At 40.0% G+C, this 24,990-nt stretch overlaps 1 protein-coding gene across 1 annotated transcript in view; it reads right to left on the bottom strand.

The window, feature by feature from the left end:
• The window catches only part of AFF2 (ALF transcription elongation factor 2), a 275,384-nt gene that overhangs the window by 21,388 nt on the left and 229,006 nt on the right, over positions 1-24,990 (bottom strand). Inside the window, exons 11-16 of the mRNA XM_086470685.1 lie at positions 14,403-14,565; positions 12,865-13,884; positions 10,635-10,759; positions 4,193-4,427; positions 2,136-2,275; positions 1,512-1,575 (exon numbers count right to left, since the gene is read on the bottom strand). Coding sequence (XP_086326811.1) covers positions 1,512-1,575; positions 2,136-2,275; positions 4,193-4,427; positions 10,635-10,759; positions 12,865-13,884; positions 14,403-14,565 — 1,747 coding nt within the window. The remainder of the gene's footprint in view (positions 1-1,511; positions 1,576-2,135; positions 2,276-4,192; positions 4,428-10,634; positions 10,760-12,864; positions 13,885-14,402; positions 14,566-24,990) is intronic.

Genomic DNA, 24,990 nt, shown 5'->3' with positions numbered 1-24,990 from the left:
TCAACACTTTCTGAGTGAATCAGGCTGTGGAGGGAAGTGGATTGACATAGCATGTTGAGATCATCGGGAGCTTGAGCCTGTAAATATTTGCTAGCGTGGAGCAGGCGTCCCTGTGCCAGAACCATGTGTATTTTCTTTAAAGGTCAATCAGCTGTGGGAGGTGTTGTCAGTCCGCTCCTGCCAGCCTTTCCTGCGTGCGGATGTCAGGGCTCCGGCTGAACATGCTCTGCTGAGTTGGGCTGCAGGAACCAGTGCAGGCCACCGCCTGTAAATGGGCAGGTCGGGAAGGACGACTGCTAACTTACTGACAGTCACGGCAGGCTGCCAAAAACCTGAACCCACCTCCCACAGAAAACACACTTGGTAACACTGTGCTCCAAGTCAAAAGCGAGCCTGGAGAGCAGAAGGAGGCAGCTTGACATGTCAACTCTTTCAGCTCACCGACAGCAGAGGGAGAGACTTTTTTATTTTCATTTGTTTTGTCTTTTAAAAACATAGCACGTGACTGTTTTCGGGGGTTTTTTTGGACAAACATTTCTTTCCAAGCACAAGATCTCTGATGTGGAATGATACAATATGCATGCAAAAAACCCCAAAATAATAAAGTGAGAGGTGAATAATCACCCAGTTCTTTTCCAGTTGTGATTTTGAAGTGAAATGGCCACACTCCATTTTAGACATCTTAGTTTAAACAAATAGAGGAGTCAAGTTGCACTAAGCCTGCCTAAATAAGCTGCTGTTCTGCACTCAATGTAGCGTACAGGAGCAAAGTTCCTACCTACAAGGCAAATGGGTATTAAAGGCAGTTCAGTGCTGTCAATAGCTTGGATTGAACAAACTATGATAGACTATAATCTGCCACATTAAGTAGTATTATCAAAATCCAAACACTTTGCAAAATTAGGTCAATCTTACTGGAATTTCATCTGGGGTAAAATGAGAGAAAAATCTTTCCCAGAATTGAACTGGGATATTTTGGGAAGAAGCATGTTGAGTCTTTACTTACCAGCCTAAAAGCATGTAATAAAAATGAATGTACTATTTAAAAATCAATTGTTGCAAATTTTAAACAATTGGATTTGAAATATCAAACAGTTTTACCACATGATAATGGGGTGGAGGCTGATTTGCCTTTCTTAACTTTCTGTTATGAAATATTTCAACACTTTTGGTTTAGGCTCAATGTAATTAGGAAAACAAATTTCAAATACACATCTTTCATGAAATTATTTTGCATCCTTCATAAACAGCATGACTGTTGCTCTTCCTCAGAAGAGATACCAGCCATTGTAAGGAGCTTCTTTTTTGAGAAGGAATTGTTAAAGGCTAGGAATGGTGCTCAGGGTTTGATTTGTTGTGGACTGTGTTTATGGAGTACAATCTGGAGCATACTTTAATCAAGAGCAGGGTTCCTCTTGGTTTCTGAGGCTTTAGATGACATTTAAAATGTACATTTTTGTAACACTCAGCTCTATTGTGGAAAGAGACAAAAAATCCCTGTGATAACCTACCAATGCATCTGCTTTATGCTTTAGCTTCTTAGCCTCTTGCATGTAATAATCCGCATTGTGAAGCCTAAAGAGACAAAATCAATTATTTCAGGTCTTTGTTTTCATACAGTTGGATAAACATTGTTTAAGAAAATTGCTGACTTCTTCCAAGAACAATTTCGACATATACGCCCACTTATCTCTTTAAATCTTAACCTGATATTAATCTGAAGCTGCTATATGCAAAGATATGATGGGTGACCAGAATGTAAAACAACTAGCTGTAGAAACTGGCCACCCGAAGGGCCCGTTAGTGTGTGCTGAACAGAGGAAAAGGGAAAATATTTTTAGCTAATTAAGTATAAGAAGTTTCCATTAGAGGAGCTAAAATTAAAAAAATGAAGAAGAATTACCGTGAACCAACATTCATGATCTGAAAACATTTATCAACAGAGTCTTCATTAATCAGTGACAACAGTTCATTTATAAAGATTAAAACTGTGTGTGCCTTTGTGCAGCACTATCCACACAGGTGCCCAATACTAGCGTTACAATCAAAGATACTCTCTTTCACTGGGAGCTCTGCTTGCATGGAAATCCCAGCTACATAACATGCAGCTAGCACAGAGCTCCAATAATACTTACACATCATCAAATGTTATTTTGGGTCTTCTGGGCTCAGAATTCCCATTGGAAAGCGTTGGCATTGCAGACCAGATGTCTGTTTCTAGATGGCTGGTGTCAAGAAGAGCGTTAACTGTTGGTGTGTTGTGAGATTCTTCCTCCTAGAAAAAAAAGGGCTGTTATTAACTCTTCACAGTTTGAAGAAACACCTTTCAACAATACTGAACAATAGTGTTCACATCCACTCCCCCAAAAAATCCCCAAGCAAAGAAAAGGCTAAGGCACAAAGTAGCACTCATATACACCCACCTGCATCCAACTACTCACAAAACCACCCTTCCATCCTTTATAACTTAAGCCTGTTAGATTAATTAGGCAGTATGACTCTACCTCTGACCCCTCACCTGAACTCATTAACTTACACTCTTAGGTGAAGTCAGCCTGGATACAACAGCGTTACTGACTTAGGCACTGGTTAAAGCAAGGGTGGAGAAATCTAATGCGGAAGGGCTGAACGTAAACTCAGCTTCACTGAAGGTGTATGACACTCATGTAACCTTTTTTTTCTATATCATTATTAGCTAACTGTAAGGTGTCCGAAAGTCTGCTCAGATTTCAGCAAGGAATGGTTTCCTCACCCTTGCTACACAGAACAGAGAGAAGAATGGAAAGCACAAGTCAGGAGTTGTGACTTTGCGTTGATTAAAACCAGAAGCATAACAGAAGCATTTAAATCATGCAGTTGTAACTTGCAAGCTAGATCCACAACCAGGTAAACTAAATGACAGATGAACCAACGAACTAAGGAAAGAAGTCTAACATATTTTAGCAGGCAGATATTTCATGTATCAGGAAAACAGATAAACCAAGGATAAATCTGACTAGAGATGCTGGGAGTGAGAGGAAGTGGCCCTGCTGTTTACATAGCATTGTTTATTTGCTGACATATGCAGTTCATTTTGGCATTGATTTCAGTTGAAGGTGTGTGTATTACTCTCGCAGCTTGAAGTGACACAATGATATCAGAAAGCAACAGGGATGAATGAACAAGGTGAAGTGATTTGTCACCTACGATCCAATGCAACTTGTTACTTTTACTATTACAGTGCAGGGTAACAACCTCTCACAAAGCGGTGAACTGTGAAAAATGGGGCTATGCATGTCCTTTTCTGTGGCAGAGTTTTCTTCTTCTTTTAATTTTGACAGTGATACGAAGATACAGATTCATACTAAATGATGTGTTTGAAACTCTAGAGGGAGGACTATTTTCTAAAATGGGCCAAAAACCTGAAGTTTGCCTGTTTAACCTAAAAGAGGATGAAAAACTGGTGTGAAATTTTACTCTTTTTTTTAGTGAATTTGCCATGAAGCTTCTAATTTTGTCTCTTTTTCATGTATTTTCAGTAAAAAGCCATCTGAATCTGGAGAAAAGCAAGCAGGAAAGAATTGTCTATGTGAAAACCTTTGATAGGGAGATGGCCCTAACAGAATGATGGCGGGGTTTTTTTTAAAAACAACACTATTTACACAGCATCTAGTTTATATACGTAATTAATTGAGATTAGGTGTAAATAAACCTTACTGCTGGAAGCTGGGAGCCTGCAAACCTGAAAGAAGATATTTCCATGTTGAGTGTGCTATGGACCGGTAGCTTTTTGTTAGATTTTTATTGTCTGTTCAGTTTAGTCCACAATATTCAGTACAGCTACAGTGCTTAATTCTGGCTGAGAATTTGGGGTAATTATTCAGGTGACGGATACCAAAATTCTTGAAGTTTTATTTTCGAAACGTGTGTGTTGTAGCTACAGAGTTAAGGGACTAATTGCAACTAGTCGGTGGCTCAGGGGCTGGGTGTTTTAGGGAGTGATACACAAAGACAAGTAGATGCCTAATGCTGACCTAAAAATGGAACTTGCAAGAGTTGCTTATGCCCAGCTCTGCAAAGATCCTTGCTGCTCTTGAGTGGGGCTAACATAGCATTTAAAAATAGATACTGGAAAAAAAAGATAAAACAGAACAAAGCTAAGTTAATTTTATTTTATCATGTTCACTTTCAGCAACTGAGGTCGGTTACTTACACAGATTCCTTTGGGGTTAGAAGATGATTTATTTTCATTCTTTCTGTGTTTAGAAACAGAGGAGGAAGCGTTGCTGGTCTGAGAGGTGTTTGTGATGCTGGTCTCTTGGCTGAAGGAGCTGTTGTCACTGCTGTGCCGCCGGTGCACAGGCTCGTCCAAGAGGGGGGATAATGGAGGAGGGAACAGCTTCTCTTCTCTCTTCTTTGCCACCTTCTTCACTGAGCTACCGCTGCCCCTGGGACACAGATAAGAACCAGTTGCATTTCAAGAACCTTGGTTAACGCTCCATAGCACAAGGCTTTAGATTTTATTTACTGAGAAGCCAGCTCTACCCTCAAATACGTCCTGCAGTCCCCGTGTCCTAGGAGCTAAGTCAAAAGGGGACAGGCAGTGAAAACAGAAGAGCTACCTCTGCCTTTTCAAGGGCTGCAGAAACCTCCTGCTTTGGAAGACAACTTCCAGTGCATTAGTACAAATTGCACCCAATTTAAATGCTAATTTGAGTCAGTCTTCATTTGAGAGGTCATAGAGGTTCTGACTCAGCAAAGTGCTGGAAAGTTTTATGCATGGGGTTAGTTCCTTTGACATTAAGTATGACTATTTATGTGTCTAACATTAAGCATCTTTTTAGGAGGTGGATTAGGGCCCACATAAGCAACCTTTGCAAAAAACCATAGTAGCACATGGCATGTGAACCAAAAGAAAATTGATAACAACTACAAAATGATAACCATAACAATAACAAGATAATAATTATTTGACCTCTAGAATAAAACCGGTGTTCAACACTATATTAAAATGATACACTGTAGCTGGCAAAAGCCCTTGAGCAAATACTCATTGATGAATTGAACATGATTCAGAAAATGAATGTGGTTTTGACATGAAAGCTCAAGTAATACGATAATCTATTGTCTGTTTTATGTACAGAAATTGTTAGCTGGCTAGAAGTGGCAGCTGTGATACGCACTAAAACCAAAAAAACCTGCTAGGCCTTTCTCTCCTCTTGAACCCATCAAAAAAGAAAAAAACAAAACCCAATACCCCACTGACTGTTTAACATGTTAATCTACTCATAGATTTTTATTTTAGGTACTGTCCCAGCTCAGTCAATGAAGATAACCTGAATTTTAATCTTTTGTGTAGACATCTACTATTGCACTACACGATCATTTACTTTTCATTATTATTGACTAAGATTTCAATAACAAATTAAGTCAACAGGAATTCATGTTTCATTCCCAGTCACTTTCAGTCAGTGCAAGGAATTATAGATCTACTTTGCCTTAAAGTAACCACAGGGACAGGAAAAGGCAATCCAAGTTTTCTTACTCATTCTGGAGCTCTCTCTCATTCCAGTCTGGCCTCTTTTGCAGTTTCACCAACAGTATCAGTATCTACACTTGCTTTGGTCGTTCTCCTACTTTGGACCTTTGCTGACACAAAAATATTTTAGCCTACCTGTGAAATCACAGGGTGAAATCAAACAAACTCTCCATGGTTCAGGTTTTATAGTGCTTCTACTCAATTTTTTTAATTTGACTGAAGCAGAGTTTAAAATATCTTAGTTGAAACTCTCTGATATTAAAGATCTTCAGACTGAAGAAATAAATACAGCACAGAATTCGTATTGCCTTACAACAGGACTGGAATGGATGCTGTCCTGCTCAGAAAACACATGGGCCTGAAGAAGATCAAAGGAAAGCAACCAGGTTGGAAGAGACTGGCAGTTCTTCAAGGAGGTTGATTTTATGCACATGTGGTCCTGCAACATGTCCTCCAAAAAGTTCTCACTCAAAGCCCCATCTGTTAGCTTTCTTACCCCCAAAGGGCATTTTGGAACTCAGACAAGTTACCATAGCTACAGCACAATAATACTCTAAACTTTTTCCAGAGGAAAGTTTTCCAAAGGAGGATAAACACTGCCCCAAGAAAGTGTGCATGTGTTATTGGATTGTACAGAGGCAAAGCAGACAGTTAACGAAATACCCACAAGCAGAATCCAAACACTCTGCCTCCATATGAGTGTCCTACATGGTGAACTCTGAACAGGCATGTATGGGTGGGAGCACAGAGAAAAGTGATTCTCCGTGCCCCTGTACATGGAGGCGTGTGGAGCTTTTCTTTCTCCCTGGTACAGCTTTGCAACCAAGTATGGCCGATCTATCTCAAAAGCATCTGAAGAAAAACGGAATGTGAGCCATTGGCCAAGTCCCCTTTAGGATCTGACCCTGCATCACTAGTGAGGTTCCTCAGCACATCCGTGGCTATTTCCAGGGCTAATGCAGGACTCTGTCACTTGCACAGAGTCCACCACTGCATGGGGAAATTGCATATATAAAGCAATTGAAGCAACATTCCTCAGCCGCTACACAGAGGTGGAGGGATTAAGACAGTAGTACAAGAAAAAAAAAAGGCCGCTGCAGGTATCATGGTTAAAACTTCATGACATAAAACTTCACCAGTTCAATTCATCTTTGGGCTCAAATATAAGGTGCGGCAAACTAAGATACAGGTGCAGCTACTCAGTTCTGGCACACAGGTCATTCTGTGAGTGAGAAGACTTAACCACAAAGGAAAACGTACTTCAGGATATTTTCTTTCTACATGACTCAAATTAAAAACCTCACCAATACTTTATGGTTATAATTCTGTTTGGTTATTTTTGGTTGGTGTTTTTTTTTTCTTTTCCTTTTTTTCTCTGTTGACCACTTAATCCTATGAGTTTTCACAGGAATTAATCTGATAATTTATTTAGCAATGTTACCTCCCTCAGATTTACACCAAAGCATTTATGTTAACAATAACCTCCATGAAATAGGTTGTTACCAGCAGTTAACCAGATTGTCACTTTGCTTTGGGCTGTTAATGGGCTAAGAAACTGGTCTTTGATTGCAGTAATCGCTAATTTTGAATGAATTTATTGCAATAATTACCGAGACTCAATGGTTTAATTTGCTGACATGATTGTTAGTTAAACTATATTTAAAATCTAAGGAGAAACACAATAAAAGTGCAAGGAAAAAAATACAAGCAGAACTGATGGTCTTGTGGCTGCAGGGTTTAATCTTTGTGTCTGAAAAGGCCAATTATCAAGGAACAAGAAGGCTCCCCATCTGCTTTTTTTTTGAGCCTGGTTTCTTTTAGGGCAGAAAGCAAGCAAGCAGGCAACAAGAGGTCAGTGTGTGAAGGAGAGAGAATTTCCATCTACTCTCACATTTCAAGCTGCCTTTCTTTATCCACTCCTTGTGGCATGCAGTGGTATCTCTGGCCTATTAGTGAGACAAAGCCATTGTCTATACCAATCACTTGGCTTTCCTTTGCTTCTACTCTCCCTGTCCACAATGAAATGCTGCACATTGACGGTGTATCTGATTTTCTGCAGGGGGTTAGCAGGGAAAGGTCACTCCCGCATTAGCTTGGACCATACGGCAGCAACTGAATGAAGCCGAAGTCATTGTCATAGATGTAGAAGGCTGCCTCTGCCCTGAACGGACCCCAGTGAATGCCGTTGTGTCTACCCAAGGGATTGGCTAATATACGTTGCCAAGTATAGTTGCATCTTTAACTAAAGGTCAAACAAAAGGGAACAGGAAATCTTGAGAAACAGGCTGAAATGCTTGCCTTGGACAGACTTCTAGTGTGCCTGTTAGACAGCAGGCATGTTTCACTGATAATAGTTTGAAATTCAGACTCACAGTTTGCATCAGCAAATAACTCTCTGTGTTGTTACAAACTGCCAAATGTTTGTGAGTAGTGCTCTGTCTTGACTACGTCTACCAATCAGGTATTCAGAGAGAAATGGTATTCAGCAGCACATACAATTAATGCTTAAATTAAAATTGCTCTGGCAAGCAAGTAAATACATAAATGATCCTCTGCTGCAAAGTGGGAAGCTGATCTGACAAAAATCCAGCATCATAGCAATATCTCAAGGTATTACTATGAATTACTTGGACAAAACACAGTATCATCTGTTCCTTCATTTGCTATGAAATACCAGAAATAAGGAAAATACAGTGGCAACAGTTTGAATAATTATACTTTAAGTATCATGTCAGATTTAGAAAAAGCCATCAGCCCCAGAGCATGTTAGAGAAGGAACAGAGAGATAACTAGTTGCTTATGCAATGACTACATAATACAAACTGGGTCTTTGGTTGTGTGAATGGCTTAAGTTCACAACTGACCATCTGAAATTTCTACACTCAAATTCTACATGCGGTCATAGAAACCTGTGGAAATCAGGCATATAATTGCCTGTATTAGACATGTAACCCTTTAAAAATTAATTATGCATCTTTGCTTGCTGTATTGAGCCCATATATTTAGGGGAAGCTTATGAGAGAAGTGTATTCAAATGCCTAAACCATACACAGGCAGCCAGTGGGAGCTGCAAAAGCACAGGTGTGGCCTGTCTTTTGCTGATTCCTCCAGACTCCTGAATGCCTCCAAATTTTGGCCCAGAGATCGTGGTCTTTCTGTCAAAACACTCTTGTATGTATAAAAAAACCCAGTGAAAGTCTCTGAAGTCTGCCTTGGGGAACTTGTTGGCACAGGGACCAAGTTCTGGTAGGAAAGACCTAAGGTTCCTCCTGAGTGAGAACATCCACCATGGGATGTAACACCTTCTTAATGGGTGAACATCATCATCACACCTGTAGCTAAATCACCCTCATTTCTCAAAGTCGTTATGTAGAGACTTAGGAGTTCTGAAAGAAAACACAGAACCTTTGGGAATAAAGGAGCAAATGGCAAAGCGTATTTTTCAACCTTTTACCACTCAAGTGTTATCTTCCTCCATGCCCTTGAACAGTGTGCTTTCAGCTTTCCCCTACTTCTGCCTCCCCTTAAAACTCTACTTAACCCTCTGGAGAATGGAACCACTCCTGACTGCTTAAAAACAATCCGGGGCTCTCCAGAAATTTGTCATCGCACAGTTCAGCCAGCTCCCTAATCTTTTGGGAAATACGTTTATCTATATTCAGTTGCACGTCTCTGGGAGTTGAAGACCTGAATTATCAAACAATATTGCATTTGTTTCAAGGAAACTCAGAAGACACTAATAACAAATGCAGTGTGACCCCGGTCTCAATCACTGCAGTGGAAAAGAAGCCAGAAAATTTTGTTTCAAAACTTGAGGCAGACAAGAGGAAAAGCTAGCATATGGAAATAACTATTGATGGACACAATTATATTTTAACAGAGAATATCAAAGGCTTGAAAGCTCCGAGGAATCAAATTAATGACCTGGAAAACAAGCTCAAATTAAGAAACATCAGGTTGGGGGTGGATCCTTAGGGCTTGCTGGTGACAGGAATAGAAAGATTTTTTTTAATGGATTGTGGAGGTGTTGGGGATGGATAATCCTTGATTCCCTCTGCAATACATCTCTGCTCATTGTAGTTCTAGCAATGACAGTCAGGCAACACCCATCATGATGTTTATCACATGTGCAACATGTTACAGAACACATCGCAACTTTCAACTCATCTGCCTTTTCCAGACTCCAACTCTGATTTTCTCAGTGGTAGAATGAGAGGTTAGTTCAAGGACTGAAGTAACACTGTAATTACACCAGTATAAATAAAATGATGCTCAGCCTTCTTTACGGATTTTAAACTTTGTATGCTATTTCATAAATGATTTTTGAACTTTATCTAAATTTGAATAGTACTACAATCAAATTGTTTTCAGAAGCACATGGTGGGTTTGATTCTTTTCTTGTCCTAGTGTGAAGCAGAAAGTGCCTCGTCTCAAAATCGTAAAAGCACAAAATTGATGACAGAAGGGAATTGGACTCTTTGGTTATTTATAGAATGTTAATCTTGTGATTATACTAATCAGAACTATTATTTACGTGGCGCCTGTTTGCTCAAGCATTATAGCCATCTCTCAAAGACACTCTGAAAGGCACAAACTATTTGATTATATGTCTGCAGAAATACAAAACAAGTATGTCTGAAACATTTAGAATGGTCATCCCTGGCATTGCTGTATACACCGTTAAAGAATAACAGCTGCTGAAGTGAACGGCAACGTCATTATTTTGTTCAATAAAACTAAGGACTGCCTCTTACTAAAACGATTTAAAAAAAATAAAATTCCAGGCATTCAAGTTCAAGTAAAGCTCACTTTTAGTAGGATTCTCTGGCCATAAAGGTTAAGGATGATGGGGGCAAGAAAGAACATTGAAAGGATGGAGTATGGGGGTAGAAGAGTACACCAGGATTGCAGTGGCACTCTGAATTCCTGTAGTCCCTCAGAAGGATGAATGAATCTCATCCAAAATCACATGGATCCTCTTCCTGATGGATGGGAATAGCAATGCCGGGTCACTTATGTTATGGGCTGTAAAGCCCATCTGGCTCTACAGCAAAGACATTTGTAGAACAGTAACGTGAAATCCTTCATGAATGTTATGTGAAAAAAAAGAACTTACTCTTTAGTGCTGGTTAATCTGTGATTCGGTATCGGAGAGATACAAGGTGGGAGCAGGCATGAAGGTGAAGGGTCCTCCAGGCGCTGCTTCTTGCTTTCAACAAAGGTATCCAGGCTTTCTGTCTGCTTTAACAAAAAAGGTAGAGCTTGAAAGATCCATCATCTATGCACAATTTCACTTGCCATTACGAGGAGCTCAGGAATCTCAGTGTATTTCCTTTACAGTAGCAGCAGTTAAAATACTGGTCTAAGAGAAGTGAAAGTCACCTGAAATCAGGGCTAAACGTGCTCCAAACACATGACACGAAGTTATATAACAAGTGACATAGTCAGATAATTAGGAAGCAAACTGCCTCATGTGCTATAGTTATCTTCCGTAGTGCACTGGAATTTAATTAATAATTCAGATGGAATGACTTGATAGCACCAAATCTCACTCAAGTAAATAGCTTTTACTCATTGACTTAATGGAAGCTGATGAGAAGACTTCCCTGAGTAAGTATTCCTCACAGGACTAAAAGACTACAGGACTGAGCTGGGGTAGTCATTAACAGCGATAGCTGGTTTAAAATTTGCTTCGAAAGATTCCCTGATGCATGACTTTTGTGCCTGAACTCGGATGATACAAGGAAAGCTGATTACTGCTCTGTCACTGGAACCTTCATATCAGCCTTCAAGCCCACTAGTAGATGGCTAGAATAAATCTTTTAATAGCATGATTTAGAAACACAAATCAGGCTCTCCCTATCCTGTTTTAACTGTTGATATACCCTCAAGTCATTCTAATTGGTTTGTTTCCCCTTGGGTAGCAGCGAACAATCATAGAGCAACATAGGGCTGTTTCAGAGTGTAGCTTTGTACAGTGCCATAGCGAGATTCCTCATTTTGTTACTTTCTGATGCCAAGTCCCAGCTAATGAAATTATGGGTTCCAACTTTCATATAACCTTTTTCTTTTTTTCTTGTGAGCCCTCAGTTTAGTTGCCAATACTATACTCGTGTTTTAGCCAAGATGCCTTCTCCAATATATTGACACTCCATTAAGTTACCTAGCAAGCAGGTTTTTTGTATAATTAATATAAACCCTGGTGTACTTACACATACACATAAGACGGACATTTATACATCCCTTTCCTCTTTCTTGTTTTCTCCTTCCTTCTAACATCTCTGCCTTTAGAGTACGGCTAGAATATAAATTGAATAAAAACCTGCTGAGTTTACTCATGTGATTATTTCCACTTAATTCAACAGGGAAGGAGCCAGTGCAGTGACTCATGTAGGCAGGGGTGCAGACCCTATGTCTGCCTAGCACTGTCTGTCTTTGTCTTGTATTAACTGTCTTGTACCACTGGACTGCTCAAACTCAGGATTTAAAGAAGTCCACTACAACAGACAGCTGAAGTCACATTCAAATGATTTATAAAACTTGGGGTATAAAAAACATATGCTATGATGACTTCGTACAGAGAGACCAGAGCATAACCATTTCAGCTGGAAAAAACGACTACAAAAATTAATTTATGATATAAAGTTTCTTTTCTGGAAACACATTTAGTTTGAAGTGCACTGTCATATCCCACAAGATAGGATACCCTTGGGCATAAATAACATAAAACACATGATAAAACGTAACGCCTTAAGTCAAAATATATTTGCTTTTTCAGGTAGCCGTGCAGAGAAAGCAGCTAGTTAAGCAAATGATATTCTATGAATCACATTTGTTTATACAACAAAACAATATAAAGACTAAATTCACCAGGAGCATAAGCAAGCACCATTCCATTGACTTTAATGAAGCTATGCCTGTTAAGCCAGTGGTGAAAATGCCTTAATCCTGCAGACAATAAAAGCCTGCCTTCCAAGCAGAAGTCACATTTTCTGAGTATGGCTGAATTCGTAAGAGTATGAACTCATCATTGGGAATCTTTCTGCAGATTACACAACACTGGAAATTAATGGGTAAGTGAGCAAATGCGGTGAAAAAGCTTGTAAGACAAGTCTCAAAAAATTACATTGTTCATTGATTTTGACAGATGAAGTTTGTTTTTCACTAGTTTCTGATGTTAACTTGTAATGCACTTGTATGTTCTTTGTAAAAACAATAAAGCCTCAGTGTTATGATACCTCCTTACGGCCCTGCTGCAGGTGCAGTGAGGAATCACTGACTGCAGTCCTGACCTCGAGGATGCATAGAAATTCAGTGTTTTCCCCTGAATGGTGAAAATTACTCACCTTGTGTTTCCTTTTGGATTTTGTGGATGGTTTTTCAGCTGCTGGGGTAGGGGACTCTCGAGATGGTCGCCTGTGTTTCACATTTGCCTCTCTTGGTTCGCTTTTCACAGACGTGGTCTCAAAGGGCTCTTGTCCAGGTATCCTAGAGAGTAAACTAAGGTCTATTTTCACCCACAGAGATTTGAGTTCTTCGTATTCTCTCAGTGGTGACAGAAGTTCACTTTGTACGATTGGGATAGGAGAAAAGAGCTGCTCCTCCAAGTCATTGCTGGTCTGGTCAATGGATGTGTTGCTGCCATTGCTAGTTAAACTACTTACGCTGAGGATGTTACTGCCAGTGTCCTTCACTTTGACACCATTGCCAGACCCAGTGCAAGCTGGCAATACCTTAGCCTGCAAGCTCTCCTCCTGGTCTGTATTTGAGTCAGAAGTAGATGAATCTGTTTCAATGAATTCCCGGGACTTAGGAACAATTTTGCTAGGGCCTCTGTACTTTTTCTTTTCTGAAGTGAGACCTGTGCTAGTTCGTGGTTCTTTCCTTGGAGCGGTCTTCCCAACTGCTGCTTTAGTTCGAACCTTTGGCTGCTCGGGGGGTTCCTGTGTGTCTTTTTCTTTGGGAGTGTTGCTGGTATTATTTGGTTTGGGCCAGTTATACTCTTCTACACTGGAAGTCCTTTCTACCTTTTTGGGTTGCTTTTTCCCAGTAGTCCTTTGTGAAGTTGGCTCATTATGAGCTGGTGACTTTTGCTTGGAGCTTTTTGCCTCTGGGGTTTTCTGGGCAACCCGTGGTTTGGCTTTCTCTCGGATGGGACTAAGGATTGCCCGGTCTTTGGAATCAGTTGGGGGCAGGCTGCTGTTGAGCTTCCCTTTGTTTGGCCCTTCGGCCTGCTGGTTGCTCTGGGCCTGGGAGCTGGTCTCGCTGTGAGGCTCATTTTGATTGTTGATGATGGTCTTGTTGTGGGGGTTCACTTTATTTAGCCATTTATCCAGCTGCCATTTGTTTGTTGAGGGAGGTTCAGGCTGCAGTTTGAAGAACAACAAGGAACAAAAAGAAGCAATGCTTTTCCCTTTAAATGAGAACATTTTTGACTTACTCTTTTATTTCAACTAGTGGTGACTGCTAGTTTTATGGGAGTATTTATGGAGTATTTATGGTTAATTAGGCTTCCTTATCTGGTTTACAATGTGGCCCTGGAGAAATACAACTAGAAAGTTTAGCTGGTCCCTGAAGACATAGTTTTGTCACGTTGCCTTTCCTTAGTCCCAGCTGAACACTGTGTCAATAAAATCTTCTCTAGCTACTGGAAAAAAAATCTAAATATTTCTTTAAAGCAATTCAAATGTAGGCTAGAAGGATTCTTCGAAAAGCTCGAATGACTATGTGGGTCATACATGTAAAACTGTAAAGGGAGAAAAAAGTTGACAGCATCAAACAGCACAGAACTCCAACATTTTCCTATTAGGGAGCAGGATTGCACTCTGTTCCACACTTCCCTCTTTGAGCCTCCACTGGGGAGGAGCTGAGAGCGTGGCTTTACCTCTGGCGTGGCACTGCGCGACTCCTCGTTGCACTCGCTGTCACTGGAGCTGCTCTCGCTGTCAGAGTCGGACTCAGAGCTGCTCTCGGACTCGCTGGAGCTCCCGGAGCCGCCGCTGGAATGGGCCAAGCCAGTCGCATGTGCTGCTGGCACGGGCAGGCTGCTGCGGGGAGAAGATCCTCTCGTGTCAGTATGCTGCTTGTGTTTTTTTAAAGTGTTGCCTTGGGGGGAGCCACCCAGTGAACCCTGTTCACACTAACTTTCCTCAGTGTCAACTCCCTCTCCTGCAGTACAGACCCAATGAAAGCTCCAGCAGCCATGCCACTGCGTAGCCACCAAAGGAGCTGCTTGGGTTTATGCTTCATGGGACACACTGATAATGGTGTTAATAACATTGCCATCAACATCACCCTCAAATGAGAAACACTTCAATGTCACAAGCCTGAGCTTATTAGCTGAATGATTGTGAAAACTAACAATCGCACTTAAATAATTAATTAATGGAGTCACAGTTTCTTCATTCTTTGCGGGTTCATTTATAATTTATGATCAAAGGAAGGACATCAGGCAACTAATATTGGACAGGGCATTTTAAAAATTAATTTTAATGAATACTTTTACACTGCAGCATACAAAAACTACAAGTTTTTGACAAGTCTCCAGGGACTGCCCAAGAATTTTTTATTTATAGCTGTTTTTTCTCTCATGTTTATGATAATGTAGTGAGAAAATGGCATTCATGCTGAAAATAAGCCTCTCTGTGAAACCTGTTTTTCTGTGTGTTCAACTGTCCTCCAAGATGTATTTATTAGCAGTGCACTGGGTGTCATTGTTTTTCCTCAGTATTTATTTCTAAACTGAGAGGTTGGATGACCCCAGTTTTTAGCACTACAGAATTCTGACAATCTGTGTCTTTATAAACTCATCTTTAACTTCAACTTTTTTTGTCAGGGAGATAGCCATAAGGTTTTATGTCTCTTCAGCTGATCTATACAGAGACTTTTTGATGATTGATTTTAAATTTGTGAAGCTGACAAAGCAAAGCGTTTGAAAATTGACACCATTTGCTAGTACTCTTTTATGGATATTCAATACTTCACCTTAATATATCACATGCTGTGTGTGTCCCATATCGAGTGATCCAGAGATGCCCAGATGTTATAATACAGCTTTGCCTTCAAGTCTGCTATCTGCTTTTCTACTTTCTTCCGAGAAGGATTCAAGTAAGCCAGGTACATGCCCTCCTTCCCCTTTCAAACTGAGATGCTATGCGCATCAAGATGCCCTCTTAAAAAAACCAGAGTAATCAAGAAACTGGAAGTTGGAAAAGCCAGAAAAAACTGTGACCCTGCTCTGCTAGATCTTTACAAGTATTGCCATTGGCTTCTGTGACAATAATAGATGGCCTTTAATTTTCTTCTTACGCTAAGCTACTTTCTCTCTCCCTCCTTGTTGTTAAACCTATCCCTTACACCGCGGTTGGTAACATAACTGTCTCTTTGAGCATTGCAATGGCCCTGCAGTGCCCATTGACAAAACAGCTTGGTGCTTTGGGGTGCATTAATGAAACAAAATTAGTCACTTGGGTAATTGCTACAGATCACTAACTTTGTTGTTCATTAAGTGTGTATACTTTTTTTTTTTCTTCTAGAGGCTCTTCACTCAACTGATTCAAGTAGAGCTACTTAAAAAATTTCAACTGGAACTAACAGGTAAATCGAAAGAACAGATGTTCTTAAAAATATGGGCATTTCCAAAACTATTATGGAAAACTAAACATTGCTGAACTGAAAAAATGAATCTTACACTTTATATTTAATGTCATTATTCTTGGAAAATGCTTGTGTGCTTGTTTTTCTTTCTTTCTTCAGTGAAGCTCAACAAAATGTAGGGAAATATATTTTTCACTTTTTTACAGTAAACGAGAAAACAGAACAGTAGAAAAAAAGTGAATGTAGGGGAATTTGCCTTTCAGTTCTCTACCTTTTAATTTTCATCTTATATCTTCTATTTGGAAAACACTAAAGTAGATGAGAACCTACTTCGTTACAATTGTTTCCAACAAGAAAAAATAAGAAAAAAATAAAAAAAACTTCAAAGATTCACAAACTGAGGAGGCAAACATGGCAACTCTGTTCTAAAATACCAAAAATGAAACATCAGCCTTGAAAAAAATTGTATTTATGGAATCATCAGAACAATGAAGCTGTAATTTAGAAATTATTTTTTCCCTAAATATGTGAACTTCATCTGTTTCACTTCGATTTGCTGGTTTTGCCCCAAAATGGAAGTGTACACGGCAATAATAATGTTTCATCCTTGCTGAAAACTCCAGTTCCCACAACCCTAGCAGAGAGCTCGCTGTAAAGACAAAGAGATGTCTAACCCTCAGCAGCCTCTCCAAGAGCTCAGGGCTGGGCATACGGAGCCTGGCACACGCTGGCCCTGCAGAGAGCAGCGGGCCCATGGCTGCGCCGAGCTGGTGGGGCATCAGCCGTGTCCCCTGCGGCCCAGTTCCCGCAGTGAATTAATGCACCTTTGTTGCAGGGCATATAAACCTGCACCAGACTCTTGCAGTGAGGAAGCTCCTTGCCTGGGGTGGTTCGTGCCCAGGCAACTCCCATACAGAAGGATACTGCTCACACATCTGTGCAGATCTGCCTAAGAAAATGCTCTGTTGTCAGTGCTGGCAAGTTTGCTCTCATTAAGATAACTGATTTAAAGAATATCACCTCTTATAATAGATCAAAGAAAGAAAAGCCTGTGTCCCAGCAGCTAAGGCCAGACCTTTCCAGCCTTTAAACACAACCTACGTCTTTTAGCACTCTGGAAGAGAACTGACTGTAGCTGGGATGCGCTTACACAAAACAACTGGAGTTGTACTGTAGCAGACTGCAACTGTCTGACAAAGAACTCGAAGGGCAAGAGTAAAACCACGGAAATAGATGGCAGCTCCAACCTGGCCTTAGTTTCTTTCTGCACACTAGCCTCAGAAAAAGTTATCATATGCCAAACATTAGTGAATAACACAGCTCAGCAAGCTTGCAGGAACCAGACAGACTCAATGTTTTTCATACAAAATACAATGAGGTCATATTTGTCTTTCATCTGGGATAATAAAATTATGCCTTGGCTACATTGGGTGGTTTCATGCTGAAGGCAACATTGCTGATCTACATTTTTAAAGTAGAAGCATTTGTATGCTTTGCAAAACAATCAGATAAGACCCAAAATGCATTTTCCAGCATCTCACCATACTGAAGATAGATCTCGCACATAGCTACATGCACAATCAACTTCTAATAATAATGTTCAGCAGAACAGAAAAAAATATACAGACCTTTCACATACAAGTGCATGGCAAAAAAACCCTTTGCTTCTAGTAAAATGAGTTTAGTGGAGATATTCTGGATTGTCTTCTGGGTTTTTTTTTCATTAAATAAAATGTATCTTTTGGTTCAAAAGAACAGGTTCATTTGCACCCTTCCGAAAGACTTCTTCAGTTTTAAAGTTAAATCACATGTTTTAAAAGATGCTGGGATAGAGTCTGCAAATGTGCATTCAAGCAGCTGTTATACAAATAAATTGGGCTTCTTCACATAAGTATCTACTACATGAACTAGGGGTTGCTTCTCTAAGAGATTTTCAAAGCAAGCTTTGTTGTGTTGCTAAGATCCAGGCAAGGAATGCCAGCCCGGACAAGGTTTAAAATGGATTTAAAGCATTTTATCATCAGACACAAGTCCTCAAAGTGACTAAAGGGGGCAGGAAGCACTGGTATTTGAAACTCTTGAATTTTTATTTCCCAGCAGGAGATGAGCACACATATTGTTCCTCAGTGTTTGGCTGGACAATGTTTTTATTTCATTTGAACTGAAAAAAAAAAAAACCCTAATAAAAACAATGCTGCACAATGGAACACAGTATTGTTTGGGTAACTAACACTTAGAAGAAAGCCAGTTCATTATTATCACTTGAGATTGGAGGCCCCTACTGAGACTAGTGACCTGCTGTGCTTGGATCTGTGTAAATACATGATGAGACACAGTACTTGGGCCAAAGAGCTTGCAATCCAAACACACAAAGCAAACATTAGAGGTATTACAATCATCCTCATACTCAGTGCAGGCCTGTCACATTCTCTAAGTGCAAGATGTCTCTACAGTTAACGGAAACACCAGTTTCGTCCCCCTTTTAATTTTGTTCTCCCCATTTTCCAAGCCCTGTGCTCAGCACTTGAGGTGAATCCTTCAGGGCAGTCAGACATGCTCTGCCCTGACCCAGAGCCCTGACCACGAGTCTGCTGTCTGGAAGGAAAAATACACACGTGACTCTGCAGCAAGGATCCCCATTACTCAGGCCAGATGGATCAGTGTCTGCTCACCCCCCTCCAAAGTAGCTTCTCCTGCACCATGGAGATGAGAGACACTGGAAGGACCCATACCGTAGGTGGGAGGAGAAACGTGATGATCTCTCTAGTCGCCTGTAGACTGACTGGTAAGCTGGTCTCCTCCTTGCTATGAAACAATGAAGCAGACAGAAGAGACCTACACATCTGGAAGCAATTTGGAAGGAAGCTGCTCTGCAGCACTTTTACCTATCTCCCTTCTTCTGCAGTAGACGGCACTTCCCCTGTCCCTTGCTGCTTGGCAGCGTGATTGTGCACAGCGTGGGCAGAAAGTACAAGATGAGAAACATCCTGAAGGAGGGGACAAACACCAGTATCACCTGTACCTGACAGTAGTTTTCAGCACTTGTGAAGCTCAGGCTTAACTACAGAGCAGCTGGGACTTGCAGTGGCTGCTGACGGTTCCTGGTGAGGAACCGCATCAAGCTCATCACACACCAACCATTTTTCTTTCACTGCAGTTCACTGGTACAGGTAATGTCCCTAAATTTAAATGTCTCCCTGCAGCTTGTCTGTTTTTTAACTCGTGGGCTATTTTTCCAAAGACTAATAAAGCATACATGGCATTATTATGCATCTGGGTTATTATGCTTCCTGGAGAACTGAAGGCCCAACATGTGGACTATACTTTTTTTGTTGTTGTTGTCATCTAGACTATTATACTATTTTCATCACATCATTTACTCTACTGTTGTAATGATTTTCAAGATTAAACCTGGTAGTTACAACAAAGACAATGTAAAATACTACAATTAACCTCCAATAAGAAAAATAATAAACTTTTTACCCTGTAAATACATATATTTAAAAAGTTGTATAATTCAGACTACTGCAGTGAAACTCATCAAGGAACAAAAATTCCTAACAAGTCCTTAGCTATCTCCCTGAACTTTTCACCAATTAGATGTAGTCTTGTTAATTGCCATGAAGAGAATTTGGCAAATAGAGGGTGCCCTCCAACAATAGGTTTATTCATTCCAACCGTTCCTTTTTAGGGTGATGATGAATTGGCCACTTGTTCCATTGCTCTACCCAGAAATCAAAATGTAAACTTTGAGAAAGCAGAGCACTGCTGGGGAGTGGGAAATTGTAGATGGGAACTGACCAGTGAGTCAACAGTATATCAATGCTGGCAATGTATTACCACAAGAAGCAGCACTCTACAAAGGTTGCTTTACTGCACAGGCCTATTTTTAGGGAAAATTCAACCCATGGAATCTGGAAAGGGGAAGGTCTGTGCTGGAAAAGTGACTACAGACTTGACAGAGTGGTTGATTTTCCCGTTGAGGCACTGGATTGGGACTTGGATGAATTTTTCTTAGTGTCTGAGAAGAAAATAGGTCTGTGCAGTTCCTGTTGAGTAAAAGAGAGACTGTTGCCTATCCTTAATGTGTCTTGTGTATTTAAAATGAAAATTCCTCAGAACAAAGACTCTGATTGCACAGGGCACTGAAAAGTGGGCACCCAGCTCTCAGTAAGACCTCTGTGCACTGCAACCACACTACAGCATCTACCAGAGTAGATGGTAACACTTTTGGGGGATACTGTTGTTCTCCCACTCACTACACTTTATCTTGAGAGAAGAGAGAGAGGAACAAACCAGCTTCAGCTTTTCAGAAACTAGCTCAATCTCTCCTCCAGAGTCTATTTCTACAGAAAAACTGTGAACCTGAGGGGTTTACTAGGAGTTACTGGGCTCACTGAATTCTGTGTAAATGTTCAAAAACGGCTGCTTCATTATTCTAGCAGATAATAGAGCAGCACCTAGCAGATTAATATTTAGTGTCAGAATTTAATACCATAACTGTTCAATAACGAAGTTTTATTTCTCTTCTATTCTTACACCATTATCAGGAAGTAATATTCTCTTCTAATTTGAAAGGGAGCTGCCGCTTTTTAATAATGAATTGTTCATATCTATATCTTCAAACTTATATATGACTGCCATTAGATTGCTTTTTAAAGAAAAGGATTGCTCCAAATGATTTGTTCACTGCCTTTCCATTGGTTAGTATTAAATTATTTATCATCACGCTGGTAGGATTCAAATCTAAACTTTCAAAGATTGGGTTGACACAGGAACTGAAAACGTGTATCAAGCCCTTTTAAAATATTAATCAGCACCCAGGTCAATGAAATGAAATAAGGGGTGGAAATTGTTGCTTCAGCTAACATTAGCACGCATAGTAAGACATCACTTATGATGGCTCTCTCATGTCAAAACACATGGAAAGGGAAAACCTCTCTAATACGTTATTCAGGATGTGGCAGCTGATCTGCTTGTATCAATCCTGAACACTGTAATGCAAATAGGAGTTCTGATTTATTTTGAGGGGGAGGGTAAATTACAAGTTGTATGTAAAAAGTCACATTCTCATTTTACTGTGTTCAAAAGTAACTGTTTTAATCAAAGACTGTTTATAACAAGCTTGATAAGAGTTACTGAAACAGATTTTTTCATATACATATAACCCTTTTATACTTCCAGCTTTAAAGACCATAAAAAAGGATAGTAAAGATGAAAGAAATAAAAAGAATGACAGAGCTAACTCCTATGAGCCACAATCTATGTCAAAGCAGAACTAAAGTGATTGACAGCTTGCATTAGTAATGAATAGAGTGGGGAAAAGCTGCCAAGAATCCGTAACAAGGTCAAAGCCTTCCAATAAAGAATTACATTAGCCACAAATCCTAGGTGGAACTGTGCATATATATCTGCAGTGTGACTTTAACCATGGTACTGTTTCTACTGTCCTATTCTGACCCTTTTCCAGGTGTTATTCCTGGGCTACACTAAGTTCTGCCTCTGTATCACACCTGTGACAAAGAACAGGTATAACACATAAAACTGTCTGTGAAATTCTAAAAAACAAACAGAGGAGGAGGAATTTTAATGGCATATCCCTAACGGTGCACATAAAAAACTTTCTGAACTATTGGTATGGTAATCGCTCTCCTTCCAATTTCACAGCACTCTTACACACACTTGACACGGAAGAGAAGGGGATTTTGCATATTAAAAGCAATATTGTATCCATGATTTGTGCATGCATCACTCTGCTCACCTCAGAGTTTGGAAACAATTTTGTGAGCATGATATTATTCAGCGAATGCAATGTATATACATTTTGATGTACAATATTTTAGTGAATGGATTCAAGTGTCAGAGAGCATTATTTGTACTATGCCCTGATGTGCTACTGTTTGCCTGGCATCTGAAAGAACATGAATACTCTTTTACTGTGAGACTCCAAAGGGCCTCATTTGATCTAAATGGAACCATTTTATTATATCAATATTGCCCCACTGAATCAAGCTAGATGTGAGTATTGATAGATAGAAACTTATTTATTTTCCACAAAGGAAATGCGGAATACTGCATCTTTCAGTACGCTTTGTGAAGTTTCTGTGAAAGTTTAGAGGTACATATTTGCCCCTCTACTGTTTATAATTTTAAGTTAACATAAAATGTTTTTTAATGAGTCACTGATTTGCACTTTTATTTTACTTATTTCACCAGAAAGTCAAAGTGTGGTCATGACAAAAAAACATCCAAAGTGAACGTCTAAAAGCAAAGTGTTGGCTTTTTTCTCATTCATGCATGGCAGAAACTTGGACATATAACATTGTAAATGAACTATGCTGCACATTCTAACTCAGTTCTACTTCAGTAGTAGCAGGTCTTCTGAAAAGAGCTTACAGAGCCCACTGGGAAGAGAACCGGAAGCTATGGGACCAAGACACACTGCTGCAGATGGATCCACATGACACCTCCAAATCCTCAACATTTCCAGGCTCATCTGCTATCTGAGGAAAGCTAATTTTACTATCCTGAGCAACCAAGCAGTCAGAAAACAAGAGTAAGTAGGATTTTTTTTTGCTCCCTGTATAAGGCAATACCTCTGAGCTTGAAAAGGTGCCAAAAGGCATATCCTGATTTTCTGGAGCTTTACAGCACACACGCAGTCATTCACACCTGTGTGCTATGTACAAGTGTCACTATGCCAGCTCAGGAAACTGTCTGAGGATTTACTCTCCAGGGGAATCCCTTGGGAGTAGATCAGCAGCATAACCACTTCCAGACCAGAGCAAAGACAATGGACTGGGAACATGAGTTTCTGAAAGCCAGAGAAGGGAAAACAGCCTGTTGCAGTCTGTTAAAGCCACCCTTGTCTAGAAAAGGCCCAAGATTGCTCCAACTGTGGCTGTTGTCAGGAGCATGATGAGTAAAACAAGCAATACAGAAAAGGGCAGAGATAAAAACTGAGTACAATCAGAACAAATTGGGTAATATTTTACTAAATGAACTTCAGCTGCTCACAAACTGGTAGCAATCTCCATGCATTGTACACCGTACAAAGCATGAAACAGCAGGATTGATGCTAGAGGCATAGCATGGCTTGTAGGCATGTACTCAAATGATTAAGGCACAAATACTCCACCTCTATGGAGATGACTATTGCACCTTTGTAAAGAAAGATGACCCTGTCATTATGGCACTGGTCTGACACTTTAGAAAACTGGTTCAATTCCTGTGTCTCTCTGGGATTTAATGGGCAAAATAATTCAATCCCTGGCACTTCCTCCCTGTTTTTAATACAGATAGTATTGTGAGACTCCAAGCATATTTATGTTCATCAGATTTAAGCTGTAGGATAACAGGGGCCACAGAAGTACACAGACACTAATGAAAACCACAAGCAGACACTTAGTTTCACTGCTACTGCCATAATAGTAAAAAGGAATCATCATTGTTAATAATGGGCAATTACTCTGAAATAGTTTTTAAAGATGTATTCCTAAAGGCACATGATGAATTTATGGCACACCACCAGAGCCTTTCATGGATATAAAGAAGTACTTCAGCACACATGACTTGTTTTTTGAACAAGGAGAAAACTGTCTAGTAAAATATTAATAAAGCTGAATGCTGAAACATAAGGGTCTTCCTTACAATTTATTTTAAAATGGGGTGAAAAACTCAATTTGGAGTGAAAATTAAAACCTTCTCTATATTTCCATCTAATGTGAGCTCCTTTTAATGCTGTTGATTTTTGCCAGATACATAATACACTGCTTTATAGATTAAAAAAACCCAGGTATTAAATCTATTTAGGATTAAATATCACTTTGCAGGATCTTATGTTAAGAACAGAGCTAAATCTTTAAGCAGCATTCACACTTAATTATGACATATGTAGGTATTAAGGAAAAAAAGGTGCTGCTTTGAGTGATAAATGGACCTGAAGATCCTTCACAACATTCACTATAAATCACAAAAGGCCATTAATAAACAGTCAGAAAAAATGACAGTTACCACAAGTATCTGCTCTCATACTTTGCCTAATACTATCAGTGTCATGTTTAAACCTGACATCTTAAATCTTTGACATGAAAACCCTTTAAGTCAAGAGGCTCAGCTATTTTAAACGGAATTTTCTATGCTTGTTATTTTCAGTGACAGCAAAAGGAAACAGAGAATCTTTAATTCTTTAACCTTATCTGGCTGAAAATCTTGCCTTTCAGACTTTTTCATCAACACCAAAATAAAGGGAAGATCCTATTAGCTTCCACACCTACTTCCTGGGATCTTGTGGGCAAACGGACTTGCCATGTCTTCCACAGGGAGCTGGTGGTGCTCAGCACCTTCAGGATGGAGCTCTGTGGGAGTCAAGTCAAAACACCGCAAACAGGACTGCACTGCCTGTGTGCAAGCTGAGGATGTTTGGAGCCGGCTTTGATTTAAATCGGAAAGACCAACTGGGCTCGCCAGAAGTAACAGTTGCAACACTGGATGCCTTCCTGAAGTGTCACTTCAGTACTTTATGCCCTCTGCCGCACTGCCTCCTTTCCTAACCTAGGCTGAGAGAAACTGGGGTGCCTGGCAGGCAAAATCTGTCCTGAAAAGGACCATGGACAAACATCGTATTCCCCAGGAGGGGTTCGGGAAAAGAGAAGTGGAGTGACCATAGTCCTAAGCATAAAGCGGGTTTTGTCAATGGGGTGCTGAAAAAAGCAACATTTTGTCTGTTTTTTCAATATGGACCAAATAATTCAGATCTTTAGGATTAGTTAGATTATTTCTTCTTAAACCTTCCAGCAAGGAAGCTTTCATTTTGGACACTTATGTTCCTGAGTTACAAGAAATGGATTTTTCAACATTACCACCATCCATTTTTT

Source organism: Leptosomus discolor, chromosome 9 (genome assembly GCF_034619465.1).
Source record: "Leptosomus discolor isolate bLepDis1 chromosome 9, bLepDis1.hap2, whole genome shotgun sequence".
Lineage (NCBI taxonomy): Eukaryota > Metazoa > Chordata > Aves > Leptosomiformes > Leptosomidae > Leptosomus > Leptosomus discolor.
The sequence above is the reverse complement of the archived record's forward strand: the minus strand, read 5'-3'. Positions and strand labels throughout refer to the sequence as shown.